A 27956-nucleotide genomic window follows, 5' to 3' on the forward strand; every position below is an offset into this window, starting at 1 on the left:
ATCCTCTTTGAAGAGTTCTCTGCCCTCACCCAAAAACTTCACTCCCGAAACCGCGGCGCTGGGGGAGGGGGGGGGTTGCTGGAAGAGGCTGGCGGACGGCGGTGTCGCGTTCAAGCGCTCCTGTCAGGCTCCTCAGAGCCGGCCCTGATTCGAAACCATGTCCGCGCCGGGCGCGTCTCGCAAAATCAGGGGAGGCCAGGCCCAGGAGAGATGTTTGAGTTTGTCCACCTCAGCCTTCCTTTGCAGATGAGAAAACCAAGGCCCAAAGAAGATTTGCCCAGGGCCCCAAATCTCCTTACCCCCCTCCTGTTCTCTTCTGTCCTAATCACTGTGACTCTACCTCCAGAACGATTGATGGTACCTGTCCTGCATGAAGACATTAGGACAGAATTTTTTTTTAAGATTTTATTTATTTGCTTATTTATTTGAGAGAGAACACAAGCAGGGGGAGCTGCAGGCAGAGGCAGGAGGAAAAGCAGGCTCCCACAGAGCGGGGAGCCCTCTGCCCTCTCGATCCCAGGACCCTGGTATCATGACCCCAGCTGAAGGCAAATGTTTAACTGACTGAGCCACCCAGCGCCCCTAAAACAGATATTAACTTCAAGACTTTCCTGACAATCTTAGTTATGCTAGCTTGCTAACTGAATCCTGGGATAAGAGACAGCCGGAATGCTCTGTTGCTCCCTGAATTCACGACTTTAACCTCTGGGAAATGGCTATTCCAGCACTGTCTAGGAACAGACATTCAGCTGGATTCAATAAATACAGATTGAGTGACCACTCAGTTCGGGATTTGAGGAAACTAGTAAACAAGAGAGAAACAGCCCCAGCCTTCCAGGAGCCTGTTATCAAACAAAAGATTCAGACAAGTAAACTCACAGTAAAAGAAAGCAAAATAAAACAAAACACCCCAATGTGATAATGCTCTGCGGCAGGTTGAGCTTCAACCACTGCCAACCTGAGTTAGGGACGTGAACTATATGACTCTTTACTCACCCCCCCACCAGGACATTGAGAGAAATATTCAAGAGACCCTTCCCCTGGACCCGTGCTATTGGAGGCAACTCAGGAAGGGAGCAGATGGCCCCCGAATTGAGTGGCTTTGGGAAGACACGAATGAAGGGGGTACTCAGTCCGGGGAAGGCTGTTACGTGGCTGGGGCTGGGGCGTTGCAAGGGGCTTTAAGGAGAGCATGAAGAAGCTGCCGAGCAGGGTGAGGATGCGGCGTAAGAGAACGGAACAGAAAGGGTAGGCAGAGTGCAGATAAAACATGACTCCCAGAGGGCCCTAGCCAGCTGCATCCCAGGCAATCAGGAGCCGCGGATTGGAGACCCCACCCCTGCCGTGACATCATGGGAGTGGGGGTGGAGACGAACAAAAAGGGGGTCCCCCGCCCTGGCCTTGGACTCTTGGCAGCCCAGAGTGTCAAGGGCAGAGAGAGCCTGGGCACTGAGCTAGGGTTGCCTGACTTAAAGGAACAGGCTCCCCATTCCTCAAGCCCCTCCAAGCTGTCCCCTCCAGGCTTTGATCTCTGTCTCCCTGTCCTGAGGACCTCTCCCTCCTGAGGCCACCATTGGGTCCCTTCTAAGTGGCCCCTGAGTGCTCTCTCAGCATGAACTGCGTGTCCGATTTCTTCACCTACGAGACCACCAAGTCGGTGGTTGTGAAGAGCTGGACCATTGGGGTCATCAACCGGGCAGTCCAGCTTCTGATCATCTCCTACTTCGTGGGGTGAGTCCTGTGGGCCTTCGGGTCCTAGCAGGGGAGGGCTGTCTGGTGTCCCGTCAGTGTCGCTGTCCAGCTGCCTGACCCTCTCCTGTCTTGGAGGAAACAGTCTCTACTCTGGAGTCCAAGGACTGGACTCTGCCACCCCTGCTCAGGCATCTGGTCCCCAGGTTAGTTCTTTTCCCCAGCAAATCCTCTGGAGTCAGAGAGTGGTTTCTAGGCACACACCCCAAGAAGTGGAGTTCTTGCCCTGGTGCCATCCTCCACCCTCCAGCAGGAGAGGTCCCAAGTGACCATCTCCCCTCTCCCTTCTTTCCTGCTCCCACCAGAGAAGAGACCACCCTCACATCTTCCCATTCTCCTCAGCCAAGGCTTTGGAGTCTCAAAAAGATGAGGGAGCACAGGAAAGAGGAAGGGAAGGTGCTGACATAAGGGAGACAATGATGGGTTGATCAGGTCGATGGTGGGGTGGGAAGGAGAGAACTGGACCACTCTTGAATGAGGGATTTCCCTCCTGGCTTGAGGAGTTGGTGAAAGAACGGGGCAAGGGGAGAAGCCCTTGCTCGTGGAGGGTGGGACACAGCCGGGTGTCTGCTCCTTGGGAAGGGGGAGAGACACAGGCACAAATACCTCAAGGGAAGAATTGCTCAGGGGAAAGGTGGCTTTTCTGAACATGATCCAGGGTCCCTCCTTGTGAATCCAGAAACACTCCCCTTTGTCAGAAAGTATAAATTCTGTACTGCTACCTGATTTTGTACCATATAACCCATCCTGGGAGTTGCTTAAGAGCCAGTGGTCCCAACACCCCTTCTCAGCTCCCACCTTTAGAGGCACCCACTCCCCTCCCCCCCCACACACACACGTATGCACAAAGGGCCATGGAGCAGACAATGGCTGGGGGGAAAAACACAGGTTCCATCCTTCTTGTGGTCATTTGCACACACTGGTGGGTGGGCACCAGAAATGACAGGCAGAAACCTCCAGAGTTTTCCTTCCTGGTGTGCCGGTCTCCAGTCTCACTCTGTTCCCTGAGACAATGGCTCTGTGTATGAGAGACAGCAAGCCACTGATCACTGTCATGAGTTAATTCAAGTCAGTCAAAGAAGACATCCGGTGTGCATGTGGGCTGGAGCTGCGTGTGCATGGGCCTCCTTGCCTGAAAGGTCGGAGTAGTGTGTGAGCGTGTGCGTGGAAAAGTGGGCAGGCGTGGATTAAGGAATTTTTTGCTTTGCATGCTTTGTGGGAACCAGTAGGACTCCTTTCTGTGGCTGCCGTAGGCAAGGCTGTACATCCAGTGCTCCTCTCAGGGATGTTAGAGAAGGGATTCAAGCTTTGGGGTAGGAAAATGGCCTTGAATCTTACTTCCAACTTCAAGGTTTTGTGAGGGATGATGTTTGCAAATGTTCCATGTCTGCGTCTCCAGAGCCTGTCTCCAAGTTGGTTCTTAGTCCGTGTTCACGTGTATATGCGATGCTGTCACTGTTAATAGCCACGAGGCGGTATGGTGGTCCAGGTGAGGCCAAAAGCTGCCTCAGCACATTCCTGCTCTGTTGGCTCCAGCAGAAGGTTGATGGAGGGTAGACAGCGGCTCCTGGACCAGCCTGCTCTGCTCTCCCCTTGCCCCTGTCTCTCCCTCATCGTGATATGATCCAATGCTCTGATCCCCAGTACTGGAGCCCGGCCTGCAGAAACAAGCATGGAAGGCTCTTTGGCGTCTTGATATCCAACCCCATCCATCTCCCAGCCTGACAGCTCCCCACGGAGCAGCTCCTTCCAGTTACATCCGTGCAGTCTGTAGCCCAGCCCCCTGGCCGGAGCCCCATCTCTGTGCACATGAGCCCATGCACCATTAGCACTTCATGAATCCATTGTCTTTAATGCAGCAGAAATTTATCGAGCATTTCTTCATGCCAGGCATTGTGCACCAAGCATAGAACTTGGGCAGAAGTAGACAGGGCCCTCGCCCCCATGGAGCTTACAATGCAAGAGAATCTCATTCATCAAACAATCGCCACAAGCAAATGTAAAACTTCAACTGTGGCTCAAGATTTGAAGAAAAGGAGCACCGTGCTAGGAGAGCTGCTAGGATGGAGGTATCTGACCTGGTCGGGGAGCTAAGAAGTTTTTCTGGAGACTTGACGCCCAAGCCAAGATCTGAAGGATGAGTAAGAGCAACCCAGGAGAAAAAAGGAAAGGAAGAGGATTCAAGGCAGAGAAACCCAGCTCTGTAAAGGATAAGAGCCAGGCAAATGGGAAGAAGAAAAGAAGGTTTCTATGGGTACAGCAGAGGGAGCAAAGGTGAGGGTGGTCATAAGATGGGGGTGGGATTACACCCAGCCAGACCTCAGACATCCTCAGAGCTTTTGTTTTTATACAGGGGCAGTGGATGGGAACTGTGTGTGTGCATGTGTGTGTGTGTGTGCGTGCGCGCGCGCCTGGGCTGGGTAGGGCAGGGGGAGACAAACGATGAGATCTGAGTTGGGGAGATCACTCTGGCTAATTCACCAAGGGGTTAGAGTGCTTAGGAGTGGAAGCAGGATAACCTGTTAAGGGCGCTGCGTCATATGGAGAGAGATGATGGTGGCCTGGACTCAGCAGAGTTTGAAAGGATTTTTAATGCTGGGATATTAACATCTAACTAACATCTAGCTAGTGCTTGAATCTCTTCCATATTATCCCTGTGAGGTAGACCAGATGCACAACCTTACTAGGACACAGGTAACATGAGCCAACCGTTTCTCTTATGCATTTATCGCAGCACCACACCAGCTAATTGTCTCCACATGTGCTCTCACCCCTGTTCCAGCCTCAGCTGCTTGTCTGGAGTGGACACCACTTCACCCTGGTGTCCGTTACCCGCCCAGGTGCACAGAGAAGCCAGTGGTGTTTCTCACATGGCTTTCCCAGGGCCCAGGTGGCAATCAATCCCCAGTCTCCTTTGTGGGGTGGGACTTCCTAAGAGCCAATCTCTTTTTGGTATCCTATGGGGAGCTGAGGAGGAAACACAGGATCCCTGGGGACTGAGTTTCCAGAAGTGCTGGCTGTTCCAGGGCCTGAACTACTTTGCAGAGCCTCCTGGAAGGAAGCCACCTCCCTGCAAACCGGCAGAGGGGCATTCCCGGCCGTCTGATGCTCCGTCATCAGAAGGACCTGTGGTGGCGGATGGTGCCTCGCACCCCTCACAGCTCTGCTCTCCCCATCCCTTCCTCCCCCGCAAGTCCTGACCCACAAACTCACTATTTGCACAGCTGTCCCATTTGGTTCATAATATTCAGCCTCATTTTTAATCTTTTTTTAAAAAGATTTTATTTATTTATTTACTTATTTATTTTGGGGGGGTAGGGGGAGGAGCAGAGGGAGAGGGAGAAGCAGACTCCACGCTAAGCATGGAGCCTGATTCAGGGCTCCATCCCACAACCCTGAGATCATGACCTGAGCTGAAATCAAGAGTCGAATGCCCAACCAACTGAGCCACTCAGGTGCCCCAAGCCTCACTTTGAATCTTATGAAGAAGCTTGATACATAAAGTTGTTAAACGGGGGAGCTGCTCTAGTTAAAGAGAAGGGCCTGGAATTCCACCTTCTTGGCCCACCACCTTATTGTTTCAGCCCAGGGTAGCACCCTGAGGCACCCCGTGGGACACAAGGTGACGAAACTATAGTGGGAAGACCTGTTGGAACCCTCCATCTTATAGGTGCAGAGAGAAGTGCCACTCTTGTCTCCCCCACCCCTCTCTGCGGCCCCATGATGGGGAGACTGTGGAACAAGGACCCTCTGGTAAGAAGCCTTGCTGTGACACCAACTAGGAGTGGGACTTAGACAGGTCACCTTACGTCTCTAAGTCTCAGTCCTTGTATCTGGAAAATGCATTTAGAAATGCCTCCCCCAGGGAATACAGCAAGGAGAATTAACATGTCAAGAGCCTTGCCTGAAATGGGAGACCCACTAATGACAGCAACTATTGTCATTTCCTAGATTCCCCAACACACCTGCCCCTCCCCTACCATCCAGCTCACACCTTCCTAAGAGACCCCTCTCCTCCAGGCGCACACAGCACACACTCCCCGTGCCCACCCCCGGCCTCCTCCCTGACTCCTTGGGGGTGGACAGAAGGGTGCCGGGACACCGCTCTGGCCTCCTTCCTGCACATTCCACCTGCCAAGGAGCTGCCACCCGCCTTCCGCTCTATAAATAATAAACCAGGAACACGAGAAAAAAAATAAGTCAGAGCAGCAGAGTAAATGCCAAGAACTGAAGGCTTAGTCCTGCCCCATCTCCTCAGCCCTGGCCTCTAAAGACAGACTCAGCCCCTCTGTTCTGGAAATGAAGCATCCCCTTATTTTGAGCTGCCCTGATGACGTCCTTGGGCCCCAAGGGGCCACTGAAATTCTTCCGCTTATTATTTAACTCAGAGAAAGAATTCTGATGTGGCCTCTCCTACCCACTGGGCACAAGAAGGAGCCTTGAAGAAGGAGAAAGGGGAGGAAAGAGATAGGTTTAATTATTCTTCTGAGCCCCAGGACCCTTCCTCTTGAGACTTTCCCGGGGCTGGAGATGTTCCCCAAAGCCACCAGCACCAGGACCAGGATCCCGTTCAGGGTATGAGGTGGTTCTGTGCAGTCTGCCCGGGTTGGAACCCACCTACCAGCTTGGCAAGTTAGCACAGCGCTCTGTGCCTCTGTTTCCTTATCCGAAACGTAAGGAGAACAACAAAGGAGTCTCACTGAGTCATTGTAAGAACTCAATGAACCCTTACTGCATAGAGCACTCAGCGGGCTGTGTTGGTTAGATGATAATAACCTGAACCCCGCTTCTCATCTGCAGATGTTCCTGGACTTTAAGGACAGGGTAATGGGCCTTACGAAACATGTCATTAGATCACCACTCAGAGATGTGTCCATTTCGTGGCAAGGCACACTGAGACTCTAGAGGGCGAATTGCCACTGTGGCTTCTACTCCTCGGGACAGAGGTGCACTCCGTTGGGAGCAGGGAGATCTGGGCCCTCGGCCTCACTCCCTCCACCGCACAGGGCCCCCTGCAGGGAGCTGATAATACTCATTTGGATGTAAGGTGATGGATGAGATTTCTGTGTGAGCCGTACTTCCTTATGAGACTTGATGAAACCCCTCCCCTTCCAAAAAAGAGAGAAGAAAAGTGCTGGGAAAATAAAACACACAGCACCACAGATGTCCACACGGGCAGGGTGTTTGTAAGAGCCTTCTATGACCTTCTGTGACCCTCCTAACGGTGCATTCCTCAGGACACTGCGTGCCATACAGCAGCAACAATAAAACAGGGGACAGGTTAGGGAGCCATCCACCAAGGGGGGCTGTGACTCCACCCTTTCTGGGAGAGCATTCACATTGGGAGTTCAAGCCCCTGAGGGAAGCCCCAGGATGGGGATAACTCCCAGCCCTCTCACTGAAAACAGAACAAAGTGTCTCTTGCAGATGTCAGCCTGTGTGCACGAACAGGACGGGCAGGGGCCCATCCCACAGGTGACTGTGACCCCCAGCATGATCCCGGAGCCGTTCCCCTCTATGGGGACCCCAGAGGTCATCCAATCCAACCGCCTTCCAACTGAACACATCTCCTTGAGTCTCCCCAGGCATGTGGAACTCACCACCTCCCACAGCAGTCCACTCTTGGACAACTTTCTGGGGCTGGAAAGCTCCTGGGCTTGAAGTCCTAACTCCCTCCTTATAAAGTCCTCAGGTCAGTTTGCCAGCCTAGGGCGCCCCCAGCTTTGTGTTTTCTGCACTACACCATCTCCAGTCCCTTCTTTCTGCTAATCCTCCACCTTTTGCCTCCCTGGCTAGCAGCAGAAAATGAGCTTAATCCAGTGTTTCCAAAAGCACACTCCCTGATTCCACAACATGTCACCAGCATTTCTCCAAAACTAAGAGTGTGTGGCACTTTCGAAACGCATTTGATGACCTTTTCTCATCTGTGCAATGGGGACAGCGATAGCATCTGCCTCCCAGCATGCTGTCTGGCACTAAGAAGACCGGCCACAGGCTGGAAGCGTTCTGTCGAGGCGGAGAGTGGCTGGAGCCTTGAGGGCTGTGATAAGAAAAGCAGGCACCTCACAGAACTGCAGAGGGAAGAGTTGCCTGCAGGCTCTTCTTGCTGCTCGGGGAGGCTGCCAGAGTCTGCGGAGGGAAGTGAGGGTGGAAGGAAGGAAGGGAGCCCTCCCTGGGCCTGGGCTTGGGAAGAAGGCAGTACAGGTAAACGTCCACTGGGTGGCAGCACAATCCAAGGAATAAGATTTGCGGCCTCCGCCTGCTAAGCCAACTCCTACCTGCCAGGGAAAGGTTCAGCACTGCCCCTCTCCTCCTCCTGCGTCTTTCTCCTCTGGCTCCTGCGTAGATGGAGACTTCTCCAAGCTCCCAGCTCCCAAATGCCTTCACTGACTTGTTTACTGAGCACCCGCTATGTGCTCGCACTTGGGATACACCCATGAGCAAAGCCTGGGATGCTCAGGGTCAGAGGCTTGGGATCCTCTGCCCCTTCTCTTTCCAGTGGCCTGCCAAAGAGGTGGCCTCCCAGCCAGTGGGAACGACGATGCGTTGGCGGAGGGGAGCTGCCGCCCCCCGGGGGAGAGACGTTGCCCTCAAGGGGGTGAAAAATGTGTTCTTCAGGGATTTAAAAAAAAAAATCTCACTTTTCTTATGTGTAAAACACAAATACACATACAGTATATAAGCTGATATCTATAGTATTAAAATTTCATGATGGGGGCGTTAGGGGGAAAAAGTCTACAAATGGTCTTGAAGCAGGAAATGGGAAAGATGGAAAAACACCATTCTAACCCAACCCAGGGTGAGGTCCCTCCCCTCCAGCACAGGCCTTCTCCTGGCCAGACACCCAACGGGGTCTAGTGCTGGGGAAGGAGACGTCTCCCAGCCTCTGTCTGATGGGCCTAGACCCTCCTCTCTTACTCTCCATCCCTGCTCTCCTGCCCAGGTGGGTTTTCTTGCACGAGAAGGCTTACCAGGTGCGGGACACAGCCATTGAGTCCTCGGTCGTCACCAAGGTGAAGGGATTTGGACGCTATGCCAACAGAGTCATGGACGTGTCTGATTATGTGACCCCACCCCAGGTATGGTCCCCCTACCCCAGAGCCATGTGTGGATGCCCAGATGCTGGGGCAAGGCAAGGAGGGTGCCAATGGGATCCCCAAACCAGGGTGTGTAGCATCAGTGATCAGAGAACTCCCTCCCCAGCGGCTGGGAGGTGCTGGGGTGGGGGGGCGCCCTCCAGAGTGCAGCACTAGGCATCAGGACAGCAGGGTCCTCCTCGGACCTGTGATCAACACAACGCACAGAGGAGCAAGAGAGGCTGGGTGGGTAGGTTGGACCTGACTTGGACCCACCTCTGCCCTTTATTAGCCCGGTGACCTTGGCCAGGTCTCTTACCCCACACCTGAGTTTCCCCATCTGTAGAATGGGGATGAAAGCAGTACCCACCTCATAGATTGGTCCTGGTGCACTTTTTTTCTCTCTCTTCTCCTACCAAGGGCACCTCTGTCTTTGTCATCATCACCAAGATGATAGTCACTGAAAACCAGATGCAAGGATTCTGCCCAGAGGTGAGGGGAGGGAGGGAGGTTGAATGAAGCAGGTCAAGGAAGAAAACATTGGGGGTGGGGAGCGGAGGCAGGGAGGGGTGTGGGTGTATGAAGAGGTCTGAGTTCCAGCCTTGGAGCTGTGTCTGCCCTCCACCTTCCAAAAGCCCCTGGTTATGGGGAAACATTGGGAGCCAAAGGGCTCATCCAGGGCCAGCGCAGGGTCCTACACCCACCTGCAGACCTGTCTACCCACAGAGCGAGGAGAAGTACCGCTGTGTATCAGACAACCAGTGCGGGCCTCAGCGCTTCCCGGGTGGGGGTGAGTGCAGCCCTTCCCCACCCCCTCACAACCCCAAAACGTTAGTGGGACCCTGGAAGGCAGCACAGCCCCCATGGGGGAGAGAGAGTGGGAATTGGCCTGTTCCTTGTCATTCTGCCAGCGTTTAAGATGCTCACTGTGTGCCAGACCCAGTGGGGGCTGCCCCTGGAGGAGCTCGCAGCCCAGGGACGGTGGTGACAGACAGCGTGCTGTGAGGGAGCAAGGGCTGTCAAGGGGCAACAGTGGGTGCTGGGGAAGGGAGAGGGATTGGTTCCAGGTAGGGGGACCCACATGGCTTCCTGGAGGCAGTAACATTTTAGATGGACCCTGAAGGATGGGAAGGAGTTGGTAGGATAGAAGGGCTTTAAAAAGAACATTCTAGGCAGAAGGAACAGCTGCAGCAAAGACTCGGAGGCAAGGAAGAGCATACTGTGCCTGGGGAACAAGGAGAACAGGGCCCTGGTGGCTGGGCCTGGAACGCGTCAGAGGAAGGCCGTCACCTCCATTTGGCTCGGCCTAGGGCTCAGGAGGAGAGGAGGGCAAGAGCTTGGCAGGGCTCCTGTACCACAGGTCCACCTCCCCTGCCCTCCCTCTTTGTCCCCTCCACTTGCAGGGTCCCTGAATGAGGGTGGTCCCTGATGAGAAGTGGGTGGGGGTGAGGGAGTAGCAAAGGGCCAGGCAGGCACCCAGCATGTGTGGCTCCCCCCTGCAGGGATCCTTACGGGCCGCTGCGTGAACTACAGCTCTGTGCTCCGGACCTGCGAGATCCAGGGCTGGTGCCCCACCGAGGTGGACACAGTGGAAATGTGAGGCCCCTGCCCTGCTCTCCTTTGCCAATAGGGGGAGCTCTGTATCTCTGAGCCTGCAGAGAGTCTCCTGGGTACCCCTAGTAGTAGCCACTCCTGGGCGAGAAAGTGGCCTCAGGATGGCCGCTTTCCCCCACCTCACCTGCCACCCCCCTCCTTCTGGCCCTCTGCCGCAGAGCGGCCATGACCAGGTGCCAGGAAGGAAATGTCCACCAGGAAACGTGGTCCCCCGGGGCCAAAAGCCCCTTATTTCCCCTTCCTCTTCCCAAGAAGCTAAGGCCCCCTTGTTCTCACCCACAGGCCTGTCATGATGGAAGCCGAGAACTTCACTATTTTCATCAAGAACAGCATCCGTTTCCCCCTCTTCAATTTTGAGAAGTAAGTCCCAGCCCCCTCCCTAAAGCAGAAAGAAGGGCATCCACCCCACCCTGCCGGCTCATTTTCAGAGGGGTAGAGAATGCTGCCCACACAGTTCTCCACACTTTCTCGCCCTCTTCCCATCCCCCTGGGGCTCCTATTCCCAATCTCCCAGCTGGCCTTGACCACCAAGTATTAGGTGGGCTCTGGGGCCAATCTCACTGCCAGCCTCCTGCCCTGGGGCTTGGAACCCAGATGGGAGTTCTGCTTAAGGCAGGTGAGAGACAAGGTTAGCCTGGGCCTGGAACCCAGATACCTCCAAAGATCAGGGCCAGAGGCAGCCATCCCACTTCTTTCCACCGCACCATGGAGGTGCTGAGAGAACTCAGGTGTGACTCCTGCCCCCTGGGATCCCCAGCCTGGGAGATGGGGGGTATGAGACATGAAAAACACTCAACCCTGATACGGAGAGGGGGGGATAGGAGCTGCAGGGAAGATGCAGGAACGGAGGAGACGAAGCCCACGAGTGTCCAAGACATCAGGTCCCAGATCCCCCTGCCTGGGCTGGGGAAGGCTAGAGACCTTTGTGCATGCCCCATCACGGCAGTGCTGGGCCTGGCTTCTCTCCTCTCTTCCACAGGGGAAACCTCCTTCCCAACCTGACAGCCACAGACATGAAGACATGCCGCTTCCACCCTGACAAGTCCCCCTTCTGCCCCATCTTGCGGGTGGGGGATGTGGTCAAGTTTGCAGGGCAGGATTTTGCCAAACTGGCCAGCACGGTGAGGACCTAACGAAGGACTGGGGGCCCTTTGGCAGGAGGAGGGTGGAAATACCAGGAAGACCGAGCAGCGGCCAGGCAGCAGCGCCACCTAGTGCAAGCATGCCAGGCCTGCAGCGGGCTCCCACCCGGGTCCTGAGGGGCCTTGCCTCCCTCACCCTTACCGCCAAGACTCGGGTCTCCCATTCCCGCCTTCACACTTGACCTTAGAGCTCTGAAAAAGCGCACACCATGGGAAAGTGGATCCTGGATTGCTGCTGAGGGACGCAAGACAAAAGCAGGATCTAGAGACCCAAAGGCCCACGCCCCTGACAGCAGTCCTTTGTTTACTAAGCAACTGTTCCAAATCACTTTCCCTCCACCTAGTGAATGGGAAGAATCACGTGTCCGTGCATCACGACCCCCAGCCCCCACGATGGCAGGCCATGGAGACAGCGCTTCCTCCTCATATCTGGCCCCTTTCCACAGGGTGGAGTCCTAGGCATTAAGATCGGCTGGGTGTGTGACCTGGACAGGGCCTGGGACCAGTGCATCCCCAAATACTCCTTCACCCGGCTCGATGGCGTCTCCGAGAAGAGCAGCGTCTCCCCAGGCTACAATTTCAGGTAATCCCCTGTCTCCTGGGACCTCGGGAGGAGGAGGCAGGGGCTGTTCTAAGGAGTCACACCTCCAGCAGCAAGGCATATCAGGATGAAAAGGCCCCATGCACCCCCATCAGGTGTTGGCTCAAAATCAGGAAGGACTTTGTTTGGGTTTTTTTTTNGTTAGTCACCATACAGTACATCCCCGGATTCCGATGTAAAGTTCGATGCTTCATTAGTTGCGTATAACACCCAATGCACCATGCAATACGTGCCCTCCTTACTACCCATCACCAGCCCATCCCATTCCCCCACCCCTCTCCCCTCTGAAGTCTTCAGTTTGTTTCTCATAGTCCACAGTCTCTCATGTTTCATTCCCCCTTCTGATTACCCCCCTTTTCTTTATCCCTTTCTTCCCCTACCGATCATCCTAGTTCTTATGTTCCATAGATGAGAGAAATCATATGATAATTGTCTTTCTCTGCTTGACTTATTTCACTTAGCATTATCTCCTCCAGTGCCGTCCATGTTGCAGCAAATGTTGAGAATTCGTTCTTTCTGATAGCTGAGTAATATTCCATTGTATATATGGACCACAGCTTCTTAATCCAGTCATCTGTTGAAGGGCATCTCGGCTCCTTCCACGATTTAGCTATTGTGGACAATGCTGCTATGAACATTGGGGTGCATATGGCCCTTCTCTTCACTATGTCTGTATCTTTGGGGTAAATACCCAGTAGTGCAATGGCTGGATCATAGAGTAGCTCAATTTTTAACTTTTTAAGGGACCTCCACACTGTTTTCCAGAGTGGCTGTACCAACTTGCATCAGGAAGGACTTTCTAAGGGACAGGCCAGGTCAGCAGTCAGAGCACGTGACCGAGGTCTCCCAGAATGTGCATGCTGTGATTCTGAGCCCTTTTTGGCTCTGGCTCTGAAGCTGCCACGTGCTTGGAATGCCCAGGCAGCCCCTCTCTGCTACCTGCATTCTCTAAGGTTTCTGGATCCACAAAGCAGGGGCAATAGCGGGATCAGTTTACAACATGGAAAGTGTCTTTCTGTTCATAACCAGTAAGTTTCGTTTGAGTCCCAAATAACAACCACAGTGGTCATTAGTGCTTCCATGCCGTTCCAACCAAGAGCTCCAACCAGTCTTTACGTATCATCTACTTTATATCCCCAATGGCCTTGAGCCATAAGGAACCTTTCCCTGATCCTCCCATCACCCCCATTTTGAAAAAAAGGAAAGAGAAGAATTCGGGGTTAACTATTTGGAAGCTGCTGAAACTGAGCAAGCCCTTGATCTTCTCCCATCCTAATTTCCCCGTCTATGAAATGGCAATAGTATCATTATCTTGGGATCCTATTGGCCAAGGTATGAAAAGCTTCATCTCTCTGCTTTGCTTTTCCTTTGAGTTTTGAAGGCCCCGGAGTTTCTGGTAGGGCTCTGGTTACATACGACAAGTGATATACACGAAACAGGTGACATTGGCTACACAGGCAGTGATGAGGGGGGAAAAGTACACGTAAGAATATACTTCAGTCACATATCCGAAGAATTGTTACCCGAACTTGGTGTTTTCCATATAATGGCAGACAGAAGCAAAAAAATAATCATTTCACCTTGTTTTTTACATTTATTTGTAGTTTTTAAACTACATCTAAAACTATGTCCCATTACACTTTATATTTAATAGTTTAAAATATATATGTATATTCTCTGGAGAGAAGAATTTTTTAAAATTGAAAGTGCTTTCATAATCAACTCCAAACTTTAAAAAACCATAGGAAACAACACATATTTTAAAGTAGGTTAAAAATACTGTTCGGCTCCCTGGCAGAAATTGGCATATTTATTCAGTGGGTACATCACACAGAAATCAATACAAAGGATATTTGTATGGTGGCTTAAAATAGCAACATATTAATAAAATTCTCAGGATCTAAAATGCAAAGTTTTCATCTTCATAACTTCCCTGTGGCCAGTGGGAATTCTTCAATTTCCCAAATAACTTACTTGGCAGGACAGCTTAGGAAGCATGTTAACGATTATGAGGACCCCAACCACGGATGCCACACAGCTTTAGAACAAACTCTTTGATTTAAAGAAGTAATGGTGTGGAGTTCTTGATCTCTAATTAATTGTGCTTTGACCACCCCTCTACCCCAACTCCCCTCCCCGGGACCCCCACACCCATCCCACAGAGCAGAACTTGAGGTGGACCTGGTCCCAAATCAGCTTGGGTTGCATTTGGGCAAACGGATCTGAGGATCTCTGAGCCTACCCCCCAGGGGCCTATGGGGAGCTGTCTGAGAGGTATGGACCCAGATACTAACCCCCTCACCAAAGACCCCCAGACCAGAGTAGGGAAGGGAAAAGCTGCTCGTTTTGACCCCCCTGTAGTTTAAAAGATTTGGGCTCCGCCCAAGCCCCCTCAGATCCCTCCCCCTGGGTACCCACCCAGCATCCTCGTGTTGCCTTCAAGCTACTGGCACCACATGGACCCCCAAGGCTAAGCCTAGCACCCATGCTGGGGAGGCCACAGAGAATAAAGATCACAGCCAGGTTCAGCACAGGCCACACTGCGGTTTCTGATAACAGTAAAGCTTCCAATCCCACAAATCTCCTGATCTGTGGGCACCATACTCACCGCCCTGGGGGCCGAGTTTCGTGTGGTTTTGGCGCGTTGTTCCTTACCCGCTCTATGAAGCTGATGCCACAATCCCCCCCACTTCACAGATGAGAAAACAAAGACTTGACAGAGTGAAACAAGTTTCCCCAGGTCACAGCAGCCAGTAGGCGTGGGAGCCTGGACGCAAACACATTTTCCTGGATGATTTCCATGCAGCCAGGAAGGCTGGGGACATTCATATTTGTGAATCCTCAAAAAAACATGCCCATGTGGTTGATACTCTCGTCGCTTAAAAATTAAGACCCTGAGATCCATGGAGGCTAAAGGACTAACGGCTGCTGGAGGCACAGTTCAGGGCCTGGCCTTTTGTCTCCCAGACAAATGAGTCTGCTGCTCCCTTTCCAACAGAGGCCAGAGTTTTTCAATGTCCTACTGTTGCCATTTGCTCTGGAGGAAATGCAGTCATTCAGCCAAGAGTCAGCCTTGTTTTAATCTGCACACTCAGGCAAGAGACAGCTAGAGATTCTCATTTCCATCACTAATTACTTCTGCAGCTCCTTTCCAAATGCCCCCCCTTGCAGCGCTTTGCCTGTAGGATCAGAGATTTAGAGAATGTGTAGCCATTGAGGACCCCTGGGATCCCCCTAGGCTGAGGTGGCTGTCTCACCGAGGAGGAAGCAGAAATTTCAGAGGGGAGGTGACTTGCCCGAGGTTACAGGGGCGTCCTGAGGAGCCTTCGAGGTCATTTGTCCCCACTCTATCTATATCAGTCTCACTGTGACACAGCCCCAGACATGGGGCCACTTCACAAGATGGCCTGTCCCTCTGTGACAGCTCCAGTGATTGGAAAGGTGACCTTGTATTGAGCCAGAATGTGTCTCCCTTCGACTTCCACCCAAATTACCCGGTGCCGTCCATCTAAATTCATCTTTGTTTGCGTGATCTCTGAAGTTGTCATCTGTCCCTACCTGAAACTTGGTGGAAAGATTTTGTTTTTATTCCTATATCTTTCTGTACAGCTAACCTCTCCAGGAGCCACTTTGATTTGGCCCTTTTATGAAGCCTCTTTCCAAGTCCATTGAGAATGTGGCATTGGTGGGTCCGTCCGGATTAGTAGAGGGCAAAGGACAGCATTTCTAAAAACTAAGAACTGGAGAAAGTCACCAGGCACCCCAGCGGCAGGGGGTGTAGACAAGGGCCCGGTTCTCGAATCACAGGGGGACCCTCTGTTCACCGGAGCAGGATTTTAACCAGAGAGCCACATCCCCCAAGGTGCTGGGAGAGGCAGTGGCACGTGAATGCGAGTATTGTGTCTTTGAGTGAGCGGGTGTGTTTGTTAGTGGATGAGTGTGAGTCTGTGGGTGAGTGTGTCAGTGTGGCGTGTGCCTAAGCAGGGAGTGTGTTTGTGTGTGTGAGGGCGTGTGTCAGTGAATGTATGCGAGTGCGTGTGAGTATATGGGCAGAGGTGGTACAAAGACAGATTAAAAATACTATAGCAGTCAGGGTCCCAGCAGGAAACAGATGGCACACGCAGACTGGGTAATGTGAGGAGAGTCTAATAAAGGGACTGCTTCAAAGGTGTGGGCAGGGTGTACGGAAACCACGAAGGAGAGCGCAGGGCCTGGGACCACCAACGGGACGTTGGTAACTGCCCAGGTCTGAAGGCACGAGGGCAGGAAGCAGTTCATGGAACCCGGAGGAGACACCGCGGTGAGGACAGGAGCTGTGACTCGGCCAGACTGCCAAATGAGGCAGCCCAGGGCAGGTGGGGAAGGCAGGAGCAAGGACCAGCACCATCCTTCATGAACACTTGGAGGTCTCTAATCCTCATGTGCCCCTGATGAGCTCATGGACTGAATGTCCAGTAAGATGCATATACTCATAGACATGAGCCATTTTGCAGGCATTTTCTTTGTAAAAACAAACAAAAACAAAACCTGATTCTACAAATAAGATATAAATACATCCCCAGAGTAATAAATGCAAGTGATCCTGATACATAGGCATGAAGATGTGCAGACTCCCTTTCCTTCCTTCAGTCTTTCTTCCCTCGTAGGAAGTTAACATCTTGGACAGTGTGGCGGGCTTCCCTCTAGGACTTTTTCTCTGCGTTTATGAAGCATAAAGTTCTGGGACTCTGAAGATCTTTAAAAGTCCATCCCCAGACCTCAGATTGAGCCCCTAGATTTAGGTTTGCAAAGCCTGTTTGTGCCTGTTTTGATAGGACTCACAGCTCACCCCCACGCCCCCATAGTAGGCTCGGAAAGACGGAGACTTGCCCAAGATTACACAGCTTAAGTAAGAGGGACATCGGGACTCAAACGCAGGGACCGATCTGTAGACGCCCCTTCGAGCGCACCTTCCACCGTCACCTGGTTTGCAACAAAGAAGCGAGCGGGGGAGACGGGGCCCAGCGGTGACAGCGGGAACAGGATGATGGGACAGAGGCAAAAGGGTGCATTTAGCGACGCTGGATTCGGGATTCGTGTTTCTCCTCTGAGCACTCCTAAGGCAGCTTTGCTACAAAAAGGCAAGGCAGTTTTGGATTTCCTGTCTTGGTGTCTGGGACAAAAAACACTTGTTCAGCTGCTAGATGTTCCTCGTGCTGGAGGTGTTTCTAGTGATGGCTTCGTGTTGGAAATGTACCCACAGCAGCTTTCCTGGAGCTCGGAAATTTGGCGCCTGCGCTGCTTCCAATGCAGAAACGTGCAGATCGGCAAGATCTTAGGCCAATTGACAGAGACGGAATCGAAAGTGTGCCCTTGGCTTTGATCCTTCTTTCTGCAATCTGGATTTTTCTCCTTTCAAAAGCCATAGAATCTGTGTTAAAAAAGCAGCCATTTCCCATCATCTCCACAGAGACGCTTGAAGGCCCCTCTGACGGGGGTATATTTCTCTTGCCTTCGCCGTGATCCATTTTCCTCTTTGTGTAGGTTCGAGTGGGAGGAGAGGCCATCAGAGCGATCCTGAATTCACACAGCCTTTTATAATTTTCACGTCTAGCCTGTCCTCATGACAACCAACTTTACTGGCAGAAAACAGCGGCTCGCCCTCATCGAGTGCTTACCAGTGAGCCGGGGACTTAGCAGGTGTTCTTTGTGGATTATCTCGTCAACTCTGAAGAGAGACAACTTTATAGCTGGAAACCTAACACTCAGAGCTTTCGTTAGCTGCCCAAGGCTGCACAGCAAATAGTGCTGGTCTGGATGTTAAATTCCAACAGCCTCCGGAGCCTGTGCTGGTAACAGTGAGTATCCTGCAGGACCCGTATGGTTACCCCCATTTTACAAACAAGGAAACTGATGCCAAAAAGGTTACTCCCAGGAAACATCTAGCCACCTGGCTCTCGGGTAGTTCCCATCCATTGATCTTCCCCTGCCTCGTTAAAGATGAACTAATAGTAATATGTTTAAAAAGATCAACAACAAACCATTGTTTAACTGTCCACCCCTGAAGCTGTTTAGGTTCCTAGAGTATGCCTAAGTGCATAATGCCTCGGGGTCCTCGCTAAGGGAAGGAGTCCCAGCCTGCTCCAAGGATGTTGCCCCACCCCCACGCAATGAGTCTGCCAGGAGATATTTTCCTATCAGTATAAAATCAACTGTAAAAGTATATTTCAGCTGGCAAAAATCACTTCTCACCAGGCAAAAGCTTCACGGAGAACACCCTTCCTTCACTTAGACACTCAAATTCCAGGCCCAAGTTTTCCCTCGCAAGTCCAACCCGGATCCTGCAAGTTTGTTGCTATTTTTCCTGTAACAGTTACGTGTCCCTGCTTTAGGAAGGAATTTCCATCACTCCATGGGATCGTTTCTAAACAGATGTCTGAGAGCTTCCAAGGGATTCGTATATTGTGATAAAAACCTTCTCCATTCAGCCGACGTGTATTGACTGCCGACTACTGCAAATGTCAGCCCAGCGTGGAGAAGCATTCCTGAGGACCGGAGCCTCCCCAGGCTGAAATTGGGCTGCTCTGACAGGCTGGAGTTTCCTCTCTCTCGGGGGGGGGGGGGGGGGGGGGGGGGTGTCCAGGCGGCGGCAGCAAACCTCTTGTAGCTAACGAGGGGAGGGCTCTGAAGATCTCTTCCAACACCATATTCTGTCAGGCTTTGTGGCTGATACAAACACGAACGAGACCAGTTCCTTTGATCACGTGGAAATGATAAACCTGAACCCAAGAAACAAAATATTTATACGAAAAATATTTTGTGCTGGAGCAAGCGGAGAGTAATTAATTATTCATCTTAAGATATAGCTCTTTCTTAAGAGAGAGCCCAGGCTGTGGTTCAGGCCTCGCCGTGAATGCTCAGTGTGATTTTCAGCAAGTCCCAGCCCCTCCGTGGGCCTCAGTTTCCTCTTCTGTGAAATGGGCTGTTTCAAGGCGATAAGGTCCCCTCGAGCTCGGAAAGTCTGAGTGAGTGCGTGTGGGTGGAACGGCCGCTGAAGCGTGCGGTATCATTTATAGACCTGTCACATTGGAACGTAGCTTCCACACCGCCCAGCAGAAGCACATCTGACAAATGATTTATTACGGTAATTGATGTTTGTACTTACTCATTCTTTATCTGTAGCTGCTCGTGACATGAGGGATCACGTGTACACACACACACACACACACACACACACGCGGAAGTGTGTCAGCCCTGTCAGGCCTCAGCTTGTTGGATTTGGTGCCGTGTTGGGCTTGTCCTGTCTGTTCGCAGCACAGGCGTGTCGGGGAGGGTCCCCGTGGGAAGGCCCTCTCAGTGGAGGTTTGTGAAGAAACTCACCCGGCGAGGGAGCTGAGACACTCACAGCCTAACACAGTGGGAAGCCATTCCCACCGCCAGCCCCGCACAGCCACGGCAGCCACGGACCAAACTACAGCCACGCAGGGAAGCAGTGAGCCACATGCCGGCCATCTCCCCGCCCCTCAAGGGCCCCCATTCCTTAAAGCCCCGCATTTACCAAAGAGGAAGGGAGGCAGGCAGGCGGCCTGTGGAGGTCAACCGTCGAGAGTGGTGGGCACACCAGGGGCTATCCGCCTTCCTTCCACCGCTGCCCCAAAGCTGGGCCAATCAGACAAGTTCCAGCCCTGCTCCCCCCTTCCTCTCCCCTCCGGGGCTCAGTGGCTGAGGGCACCCGCTGTTCTCTCCTCCGGGCCCTGAGGCCTCTCCACAGCAGCTCAGGTGTTCTCCCAGGCACCAACTTCACACGTCCCTGCTCACGGAGGCCACCCTGAAATCTCCTTTGGCTCGTCCCTCGGGAGTGGCAGGGGTGGGCACGGAGTTCAGATCCCATCTGTGCCCCTGGCAGGCCCAGAAGCTTCTACAGCCACCGGCCAGGCTTCTGTCCAGCCTGATGAGCACCTGCTGACGTGCCCCGAAAGCTCTGTGCATCACAGCCAGCAGCTCACAGAATCCTCTGTCACAAGCCCGCCGCTCTCGCTAGTACCCCCATTTCACATCTGGGGAGACTGAGGCTCAGGGAGGCGAAGGACTTTCCCTCAGCTTACGTAAACTACTTCGGAGCCAGGGTTCAAGCCCAGGACTGCCTCATTCCAAAGCCCCTCCGCCCACGGCTGCACCACCGAGCCGTCGTCATGAGGCCTGAAGGAACAGGTTGCAAGCCTCCAGCCTAGCGCTCAGCAGGGGTAAGCATGCACACGGAGTATGCCTCTGCTCTCCCCACCCCATTGCCCCTCCACAGGGGCCGGTTCCCACCCAGCCACCTGCCAGATCTAAGTGTTTTCTATTTGGGAAGAAACAGCCTGATGCTACGGCCAAACACTGGCTGCACCCAAAGAATGGGAGAACTTAGAGAAGCCGAGTCAGGAGGAGGAAACGCGGAGCCAACATTGCTAAACTCAATCTGGGAGATGGCAGAAATCCACTGATGCCTTCAGAAAGCGTTTACCTTGCCCGTCACCGCACCAGGGAGGTCCTCGGGCAAAGGCGGTGAGATCTGGCACACGCTCAATAGTGCAAACTGTGAAGTGCAGTCAGGTGCGCAGGTGCGGAGGGAGAGGCCTGAGCCCCGCAGAGGCAGAAAAGGTAGTGCAGGGGAATTTCACAGCCTCTGCCCCACACTGATAAACCGGCTCTGGAGAAAAAGGAAACAGACAAGGGAAACACCTGATTCATCATTTTGCCAATTTCCTGGGTCTAAACACACCCCCCTTGTCAATTTCAAGCTACATGCATGAAGCCCCCAACTTTGGGAAGATGGACCTGGGAAGAGATGCCAGCACTGACTCTGCCAGCTAGGAGGACGTGGACCCATCCGTGTCCTCCAGGCCACCAAGGTCCTGTAGCTTCTCCAGAGACACCATGTCCTTTCCCAGGAGAGAGGGCTCGCGACTCCCTCAGCCAGGAAAGCGGCCCCCACCTCCGGCCCTCGCACCTTTCCACCCTCCATCCCTCAGGCCTCAACTCTGACGTCACTTTACACGAAGCCTTGCTTGACTCGCAGCCTAGGTCCGATTGTCTTTGCTAAATGTGCTCTTCCAACAGTGCTCTCCTCTCCCTCTGATGAGACCAGAGCCTGTTGCCAAGGTGTCCACAGGGCCTAGCCCAGTGCCTGGCATAGGGTAGGTGTGCTCTAAACACCTGCTGGGCCCTAGTGGGTGAATAGGAGTTTGCAAGGTGGGGAGGGGAGGAGGGGCAACAGCATGGGCAAAGGCAAGAAGTCCACGTCTGTGGGGTCAGGCGGTGTGGTGTGGCTGGCACTTGAGGTGCATGGTACTGCAGGGTTTCTGCCAACAGGCAAGGAAGGTGGACTGGGCTGGGCTGCGTGTTGGTGATGTTGCACTCGCCAACTGCATTTCCCAGCCAAGAAAACCAAAGCTGGAGAGGTAGGCATCGGGGGATTTGGGAGAAATCAAGGCTGGCCAGAGGGTGTCGCTTTGCCCATCCCCTTTGCAGATGAGGAGTCTGGGGATCCTTCTTCCCACACTCCATTGGTTTTTCCTGTTCTGCGCCCCACCGATGACACTGGGTGTCGAGACCCGCCTTGCCAATGCAAAGGGGCCCCCAGCTGGAGAACAGAAAGAAATCAGCCACGACCTAACAGAAATCAGGCAACAAAAAGACCAGTCCAGAATGCTGGCCCAGAGTGTGAACTCTGGCACTGGACTGCCTCAGTTTGAATCCCAGGTTTGGTTACAGACTGTTGGGTTTGGGGACCTTAGACAAACTGCTAATCTGTGTGACCCTGATTCCTCATCTATAGCATGGAAAGAACAACAGAACTCAATTCCATGGGGCTGGGTCTTAGAAGAGGTGGTAAGTGTAAAGTGCTTGGCACAGTGCTGGGCACATAGTAGGCACTCAGTGTATGCCGGCTGTTATTACCACTGATACGATTCTCTCCAGGAGGCAGGAGAGTGTAGTGGCAAAGGTCAACGTAAATATTATTTCATTTATCATGATCCTAGGAAAAGAAAGAAAAGGGACAAGCTTTAGGAACTTCTGATATATTAACATTATCTCATTCGTCCTCCCCATGGCTCTTTCTCTTCTTGCTGCTCAGTTGCGGTAGAAAGCTCAGAGAGACTTTGCTGGTCCAGGGTGGAAAAAACTAATTAAAGATAACAGAACCACACCCAGACCTCCAAGACTCTTGGAGGGAATAAGCCTAGGAATGTGGCATCATTGGGATTTGCCCTTTCTCTGGCTAATCTTGAAAAACTCCCCAATTTTAACTCCCTCTTCATGCTTTGGTAGAGAACTTCTCTTCCCTGAACTGCAGGTTTCTCAGCTGGGAAATTAGGGGTGTTTGTAACAGTCAGGGCAAATATTGGTAGCTGCTGTAACAGCTCCCTCAGCTCAGAGCCTTCACCCCAATGTCTGTGTGGCTGCTGGAGGTGGGGCGCTAGGGAGCGGGGCTCCTGTCATCTATTGAATCAGTCTCCCCTAGGGCCTGAGTTCACCCCTAGCTCCTGAGCAGGTGGCCATGAGGGCAAGGAGGGTGAACAAGGCACACGGCTCTGACACTCCTCAGCCCACAGGTGACAAACCTCACTTCCATTCACATTGCACTGGCAAGAGCCAGTCAAGGGCCCCACCTAGCTCACGGCAAAGGGGTGGGCAGTATAGCCCAGCCATGTGCCAAGAGAAAAGATGACCCAGACCCCAGGGTTGTGCTGGATTCCGGTCATGGGCCACACTCGAGGGCAGCAGTCAAGACTCCTGGGCCCTTCCCTCCTGCAGCCCAGGCCCTCCCTCCCTGAGCGCTGTTCTTCCTCCTCCCTCCCTCCCAGGAAGAGAACCAGTCCCTGCCAACCCTCCTCTGAGGGTGGGTGGTTGGTGAGATAATGATCTTATCATACTTATTGCCTCTTGGAAGGCAGGTGCTGGAGAAAAACCAAGTCCGCTTTGGTTTTTCTCCCTGTTCCTTCACATTCCTTCCCAAGATAAATTTAGCCAGCCAGCTTTGAACACAGTGCCCAGGATGCTGACTTTTTGTTCTCCGAGGGGATGTGAGAGCATTTCTCACGGCTGCAGCCTCAGGCCGGAATGCAGACTTCAGGAGCACAGTCCTAGCCTCTGCCCCGCCCCAAGCACCTGTGACCCACCCTCCCACCCCTGTCCAGTCCCCAGGGACGTCAGGTGCCACATCTCCCAGACAGGGAACCTGAGTTTTCCAGTGATGTGAACAGAACACAGAAGACAGAAGGGCTTTGAGATCTGGGTCCTTACCGGCCACTCAGGGGCCTAGAGGCAGCACGTTCAGGGTTAAGAGCAGAGGCTGGAACCCCAGCTCAGACAAGTTACCTTCTCCTCCATCTCCCCATCTGTAAAGTGGGTCCCCCTGCTGGTGCAGCCCGACCCACTCCATTCTGCCTTGGTCTGTGAAGCCGTCGGGGGCCATCACCCAGACCATAACTTACCACATCTTTAAAGTTGGTCCAGCCCCTCCCCTCTGTCCTTGTCCTCCAAGTCTTTGCTTCTTTGCTTAGGTAGTTGGGCTTCTTTCTGCCTCCTTCCAGGGGCCACTCCCATTTTTACTCTGGGTCTCAATCTCGAGAAGATCATCCTGCCTCCCCTGTCCCCCACTTTGGCTGCAAAGTCCACCAGACACACCTTCCCAGGTCAGGCTCCCCGGGGAAGCTTTCCCTCGCTGACTAGCTTTCAGCCTTACTTTTCAGCTTGGGGCAACAGGTGCACGTCTTGGGTACACACGGTCCAGCCATGCCCAGGCATAAGCAGGCACGAAAACATGCAGCCCGGACTCCTTCCTGACCCAGTTAAACTCTTCCTCCATTCCCGCCCTCTGATGGCCTGTGGATGCCTCCCACTGCTGAGCCCAGTGGCAGGGAGGTCAGGGAGCTTGGTAGAGGCAATGTCTGCAGACCAGGCTCCTAGGGCCCTGTGGAGAAGGGTGGGCAGAGAACGGGTGTGGAGGGACAGGCAGAAGGTCCAACCCCAGGATCGCGACAGTGCCTGTCTCAAAGGGTGGGTCTCAGTGTTTACCCCTCTAGCTAACAGACCCGTGGACGGGGGGAGGCATGAGCACCCCTATGTCATAGACATGAACAGTGAAACTGTTCTGAGTCACATAAAAGACCACACTGCCAGCAAGGGGCGGAACCAGCATTTGTATTCGTTTCTGCCTGACTCTAGAGTTCCGCACAGCCAGAGCAGACAGTGGCTGATGTTTTATGAGTTTCGATGACTCTTCCGCAAAATGATCTTGCTCCCTACATGCCTGTGATCCCTCTGTGGTCTGCTCTGCACTTGGGCTGAGCAGTTCCCTCTCCCCGCCCTGCAGGCTCAACTGCAAATAGCCCTAGGAGGGGCATCAAAGTCACTGAACACCTTCGGGGGGTAAGGAGTTCCTCAGACCCCTCTCTCTGTGGGAGAGGCCTGGGAAGCTGGGGTCATCGGAAAATGAAGGGGAGACAGCCAGCACCAAATAAGACCCACGTCAACCCCACAGAGTTATGAAGCTCTCTGAGCCCCTTCACCCCATCATCGCACTTAACCCCCACCGTGCTCCTGGGATACTGGTGTCGGGAGCCCATGTCACTGCTGTGGGTCCATGGAAGTCCCAAGAAATTACACTTTGCTGATAGTAGAGTTTTGCCTACGATGGGCAGGGCCGTAGGGGGAATGCACTGGCCTTAGACAGATGCAGTCCCCATGCTTGGTGACTGTGAAGCCATAGGTGGTCCCTTCCCTTCCCTTCCCTTCCCTTCCCTTCCCTTCCCTTCCCTTCCCTTCCCTTCTCTTCTCTTCTCTTCTCTTCCCTGGGCATCTTCACAGTGAGATGCTCGTGCCCCCATTTTGAAGGTGATCATTCTTATCTGTCCCCGGCATGGTTCCTGGCACCCAGCAGCCCAGGCAGAGAAGGAATGGAGCACATAGTCTCGAGCTACTCTAGCATTGAGTCTCAGCCAGCTGAGTGACCCTGGACAAGTCTCTTAACCTCCTCAAAGCCTCACTTGAAAAACAGAGCAGTCACATCCCTATCCCGCAGCGCTTTTCAAAAGTGCTCTATAAATGCGAATGTGTTTCTTTAGCAATAATAACAGCCAACACCAGCAAGCATTCCCTGGGTGCTGACTGTGTTCCAGGCACGGTTCTAGACCCCTGGTGTGTGTGCTTTCACTCAATTCTCATAGCAACCCTGTGAAGCAGGACTTCTATATTATTCCCAATAACAAAAGCAGAAATTGAATCTCAGAGAGGTTAAGTAACTGGCCCAAGTTTGCACAGCTGGTAAGTGGCAGAGTCAGGCTTTGAACCCAAGTAGGCTGAGAAGCCTATGGGGAGGGGAGCATCTGCAGTGAGCTGGGCCCAGGGACACCCAAACAAATAAAACTGAAGAAGCTTGGAGTCTAGCAAGTCTCAGACTTTTGCACGCATCAGAATCATCTAGGGAAATTACTTAAAAAGCAGAGTTCTGGGCCCCACCCACCGAGATGCCGGTTCCACAGGTTCAGGGTGGGACTGGGAATCTGCCTTGATAACAAGCCCCCAGGCTGATGTCTGCGCAGAGGGTCAGCTAACCACACAGGGAGGACAGTGCAGGTGTCCAGCAAACCAGCCGTAAGAATTGCTCAGCGAGTGAGAGTTGTACGCTCTAGAGGACCCTGAAGCTTCGGGTAGGAGCCCGCAGTGGGACTCACCTTGCGCCTCTGGCCTTCAGGTTCGCCAAATACTACAAGATGGAGAATGGCAGTGAGTACCGCACACTCCTGAAGGCTTTCGGCATCCGCTTTGACGTGCTGGTGTATGGGAACGTGAGTCCTTGGGCCAGGCACACTGGGGGAGGACAGGGGAGGAAACCCAGACCAGTCTTGGGCCCTCAAGAGCCTCCTCCAGGGGCAGGGGTGGGGGGCAAAGTCCCACACTGACCAGCTCTGAGACCCTCAGTGAGTCTAGACTCTTCACCACTGTGGTCAAGGGCTGGGCCCCCTGGTCTACCAAGAGCATTCCGCTCCACGGTCTCTGGCTGGGAGTCCACGTTCAGCCTCCAGCCTCAGGACCTCGAGCTGGACTCTCTGCCCACCCGCCTTGGGCTTTCTGCTTGCAGGCTGGCAAGTTCAACATCATCCCCACCATCATCAGCTCTGTGGCTGCCTTCACCTCCGTGGGAGTGGTGAGTTCAGCCCTCCATCCTCAGACAGGAGGCCAGTCAAGGTGGGGCCCCAGCTGCAGGGGGGCGCGGTTGGGGAGAGTGACCCAGGTAAGCCCCGCTTCTGCCTAGAATGGAAAGCCTGACCTCTGGCCCCGTGCCTCAGTCTCCCTCAGCTTCTCCCGCCAAGTCCTCTCTCTGCATTTTGGTCTGCGGTCCGTGCCAAAACTAGAGAGGTGGGTGATGAAAATATTCCGCAAAGCCCCTGGACTTTTTGGAAACATCGGTCAGGTGTCTTTGGAGGACTCACCCCAACCCCTGGCCTGCTGTCTGCCTGAGGGCAGCCCTGCTCACTGCCCGGCCGCTCAGCGGCCACCTGAGCCTGTTGCTTCCTGCCATACTGAGCCCGTCCTGCCTCTTCTCCTCCAGGGGACTGTCCTCTGTGACATCATCCTGCTCAACTTCCTTAAGGGGGCCGACCAGTACAAAGCCAAGAAGTTTGAGGAGGTGAGCTGAAGGGGAGGGGGGGCACGAGACGTAGAGGGACAGGGCAGGGAGGGGCACTAGAACCTGGGGGCTCTCAGTGGCTCTCCCTTTTGGGGGCTTCTTAAGGGGAGTTCATAGGGGCCTCGATGCAAATTGGGGGTCCAGAAGAGAGGGAGTTGGCCCAGAATGGGCTCTGTGGGGGCTCTGTGGGTCATCACTGCCAACGCCCCATCCCCTCACTGTCCCCTCTCCATTTCTGGGGAGGGACAAATCCTGCCACGGGTTAGCTCAGGTATCTGTTTGCCCACAAGGTTCATGGAAAGACTGTTGGGATCACACAGACTTGCTGGAGCTCCCTGATAACGAGGCCCTGGGCCTTCTCTAAGAGAGGAGTCCCATGGCGGGGGGCGGGGGGGGGTCTTGCCCGCAGTTAGAGCACGATAATGCCAGCCCTTCTGCCTGCAGGTGGATGAGACAATGCTGAAGGTCACGGCCTCGGCCAACCCAGTTTACCCCAGCGACCAGACCACCGAGGAGAAGCAGTCCACAGATTCGGGGGCCTACTCCATCGGCCACTAAGGCCCCTTCCAGGGCCCCATGCTCACCCTTGGGCCCCAGGCCTCCCCATAGGGCACCCCACCTGGGCAAGGGGGGACGGAGCGGGGAGGGGCTTTCATTTCTGCTGCTCACCCCATGAAGCCACGCCGGACCCAGGTGTCTGGGCCTCCCAGTGCTCCGGCAGACAGGTAGTACCCCTTGCTACAACCTCGATCTCCCTTCACCCCTTGCCTTGCCCCTGTCTGCTTCCCAGGACCCCCAGGGCAGCAGCACCTGAGTCGTCCCCCTTCTGAAGAGTAGAGAGCATAGTAGTAATAGAAAGTAGCCACAAGGCACTACCAAGTGCCAAGTCACACACATTATCTCATTTAGCCCTTAGAATAATCTTATGACGTAGATCTTAGTTGCCCTGTTTTGAAGATAAACTGAGGCTCAGAGAGACCGAGTCATTTGCCCAAGGCCACACAGCTAAGAAGCGAGAGGGCTGGGATTTGAACCCAGATCCAACTCCACAAGAGAAGAGTGCACTCCCAGGGGGCACCCGTCCCTGCTGCTCAGCCTTCCCACAGTGACCAGGATTA

General features: G+C 53.5%; 1 protein-coding gene across 1 annotated transcript; it reads left to right on the forward strand.

Annotated features, from left to right (window-relative positions):
• Positions 1-1200: 1200 nt before the first annotated feature.
• P2RX3 (purinergic receptor P2X 3) lies at positions 1201-27721 on the forward strand. Its single transcript, XM_002922705.4, has 12 exons — positions 1201-1731; positions 8693-8828; positions 9246-9317; positions 9552-9615; positions 10328-10421; positions 10722-10799; positions 11419-11560; positions 12028-12164; positions 25903-25996; positions 26290-26355; positions 26761-26838; positions 27283-27721. The coding sequence occupies exons 1-12, from the start codon at positions 1613-1615 to the stop codon at positions 27394-27396; spliced, it is 1194 nt and encodes a 397-aa protein (XP_002922751.1). The 5' UTR covers positions 1201-1612; the 3' UTR covers positions 27397-27721.
• Positions 27722-27956: the final 235 nt, after the last annotated feature.

Source organism: Ailuropoda melanoleuca, chromosome 16 (assembly GCF_002007445.2).
Source record: "Ailuropoda melanoleuca isolate Jingjing chromosome 16, ASM200744v2, whole genome shotgun sequence".
Lineage (NCBI taxonomy): Eukaryota > Metazoa > Chordata > Mammalia > Carnivora > Ursidae > Ailuropoda > Ailuropoda melanoleuca.

What these genes read in the sequence shown, in the direction of transcription:
- P2RX3 (XM_002922705.4), top strand. Translation starts at nt 1,613, where the DNA reads ATGAACTGCGTGTCCGATTTCTTCACCTACGAGACCACCAAGTCGGTG. An exon ending in ACGTGCTGGTGTATGGGAAC is followed by an intron (nt 25,997 to 26,289) that starts GTGAGTCCTTGG and finishes TTCTGCTTGCAG; the next exon opens with GCTGGCAAGTTCAACATCAT. An exon ending in AAGCCAAGAAGTTTGAGGAG is followed by an intron (nt 26,839 to 27,282) that starts GTGAGCTGAAGG and finishes TTCTGCCTGCAG; the next exon opens with GTGGATGAGACAATGCTGAA.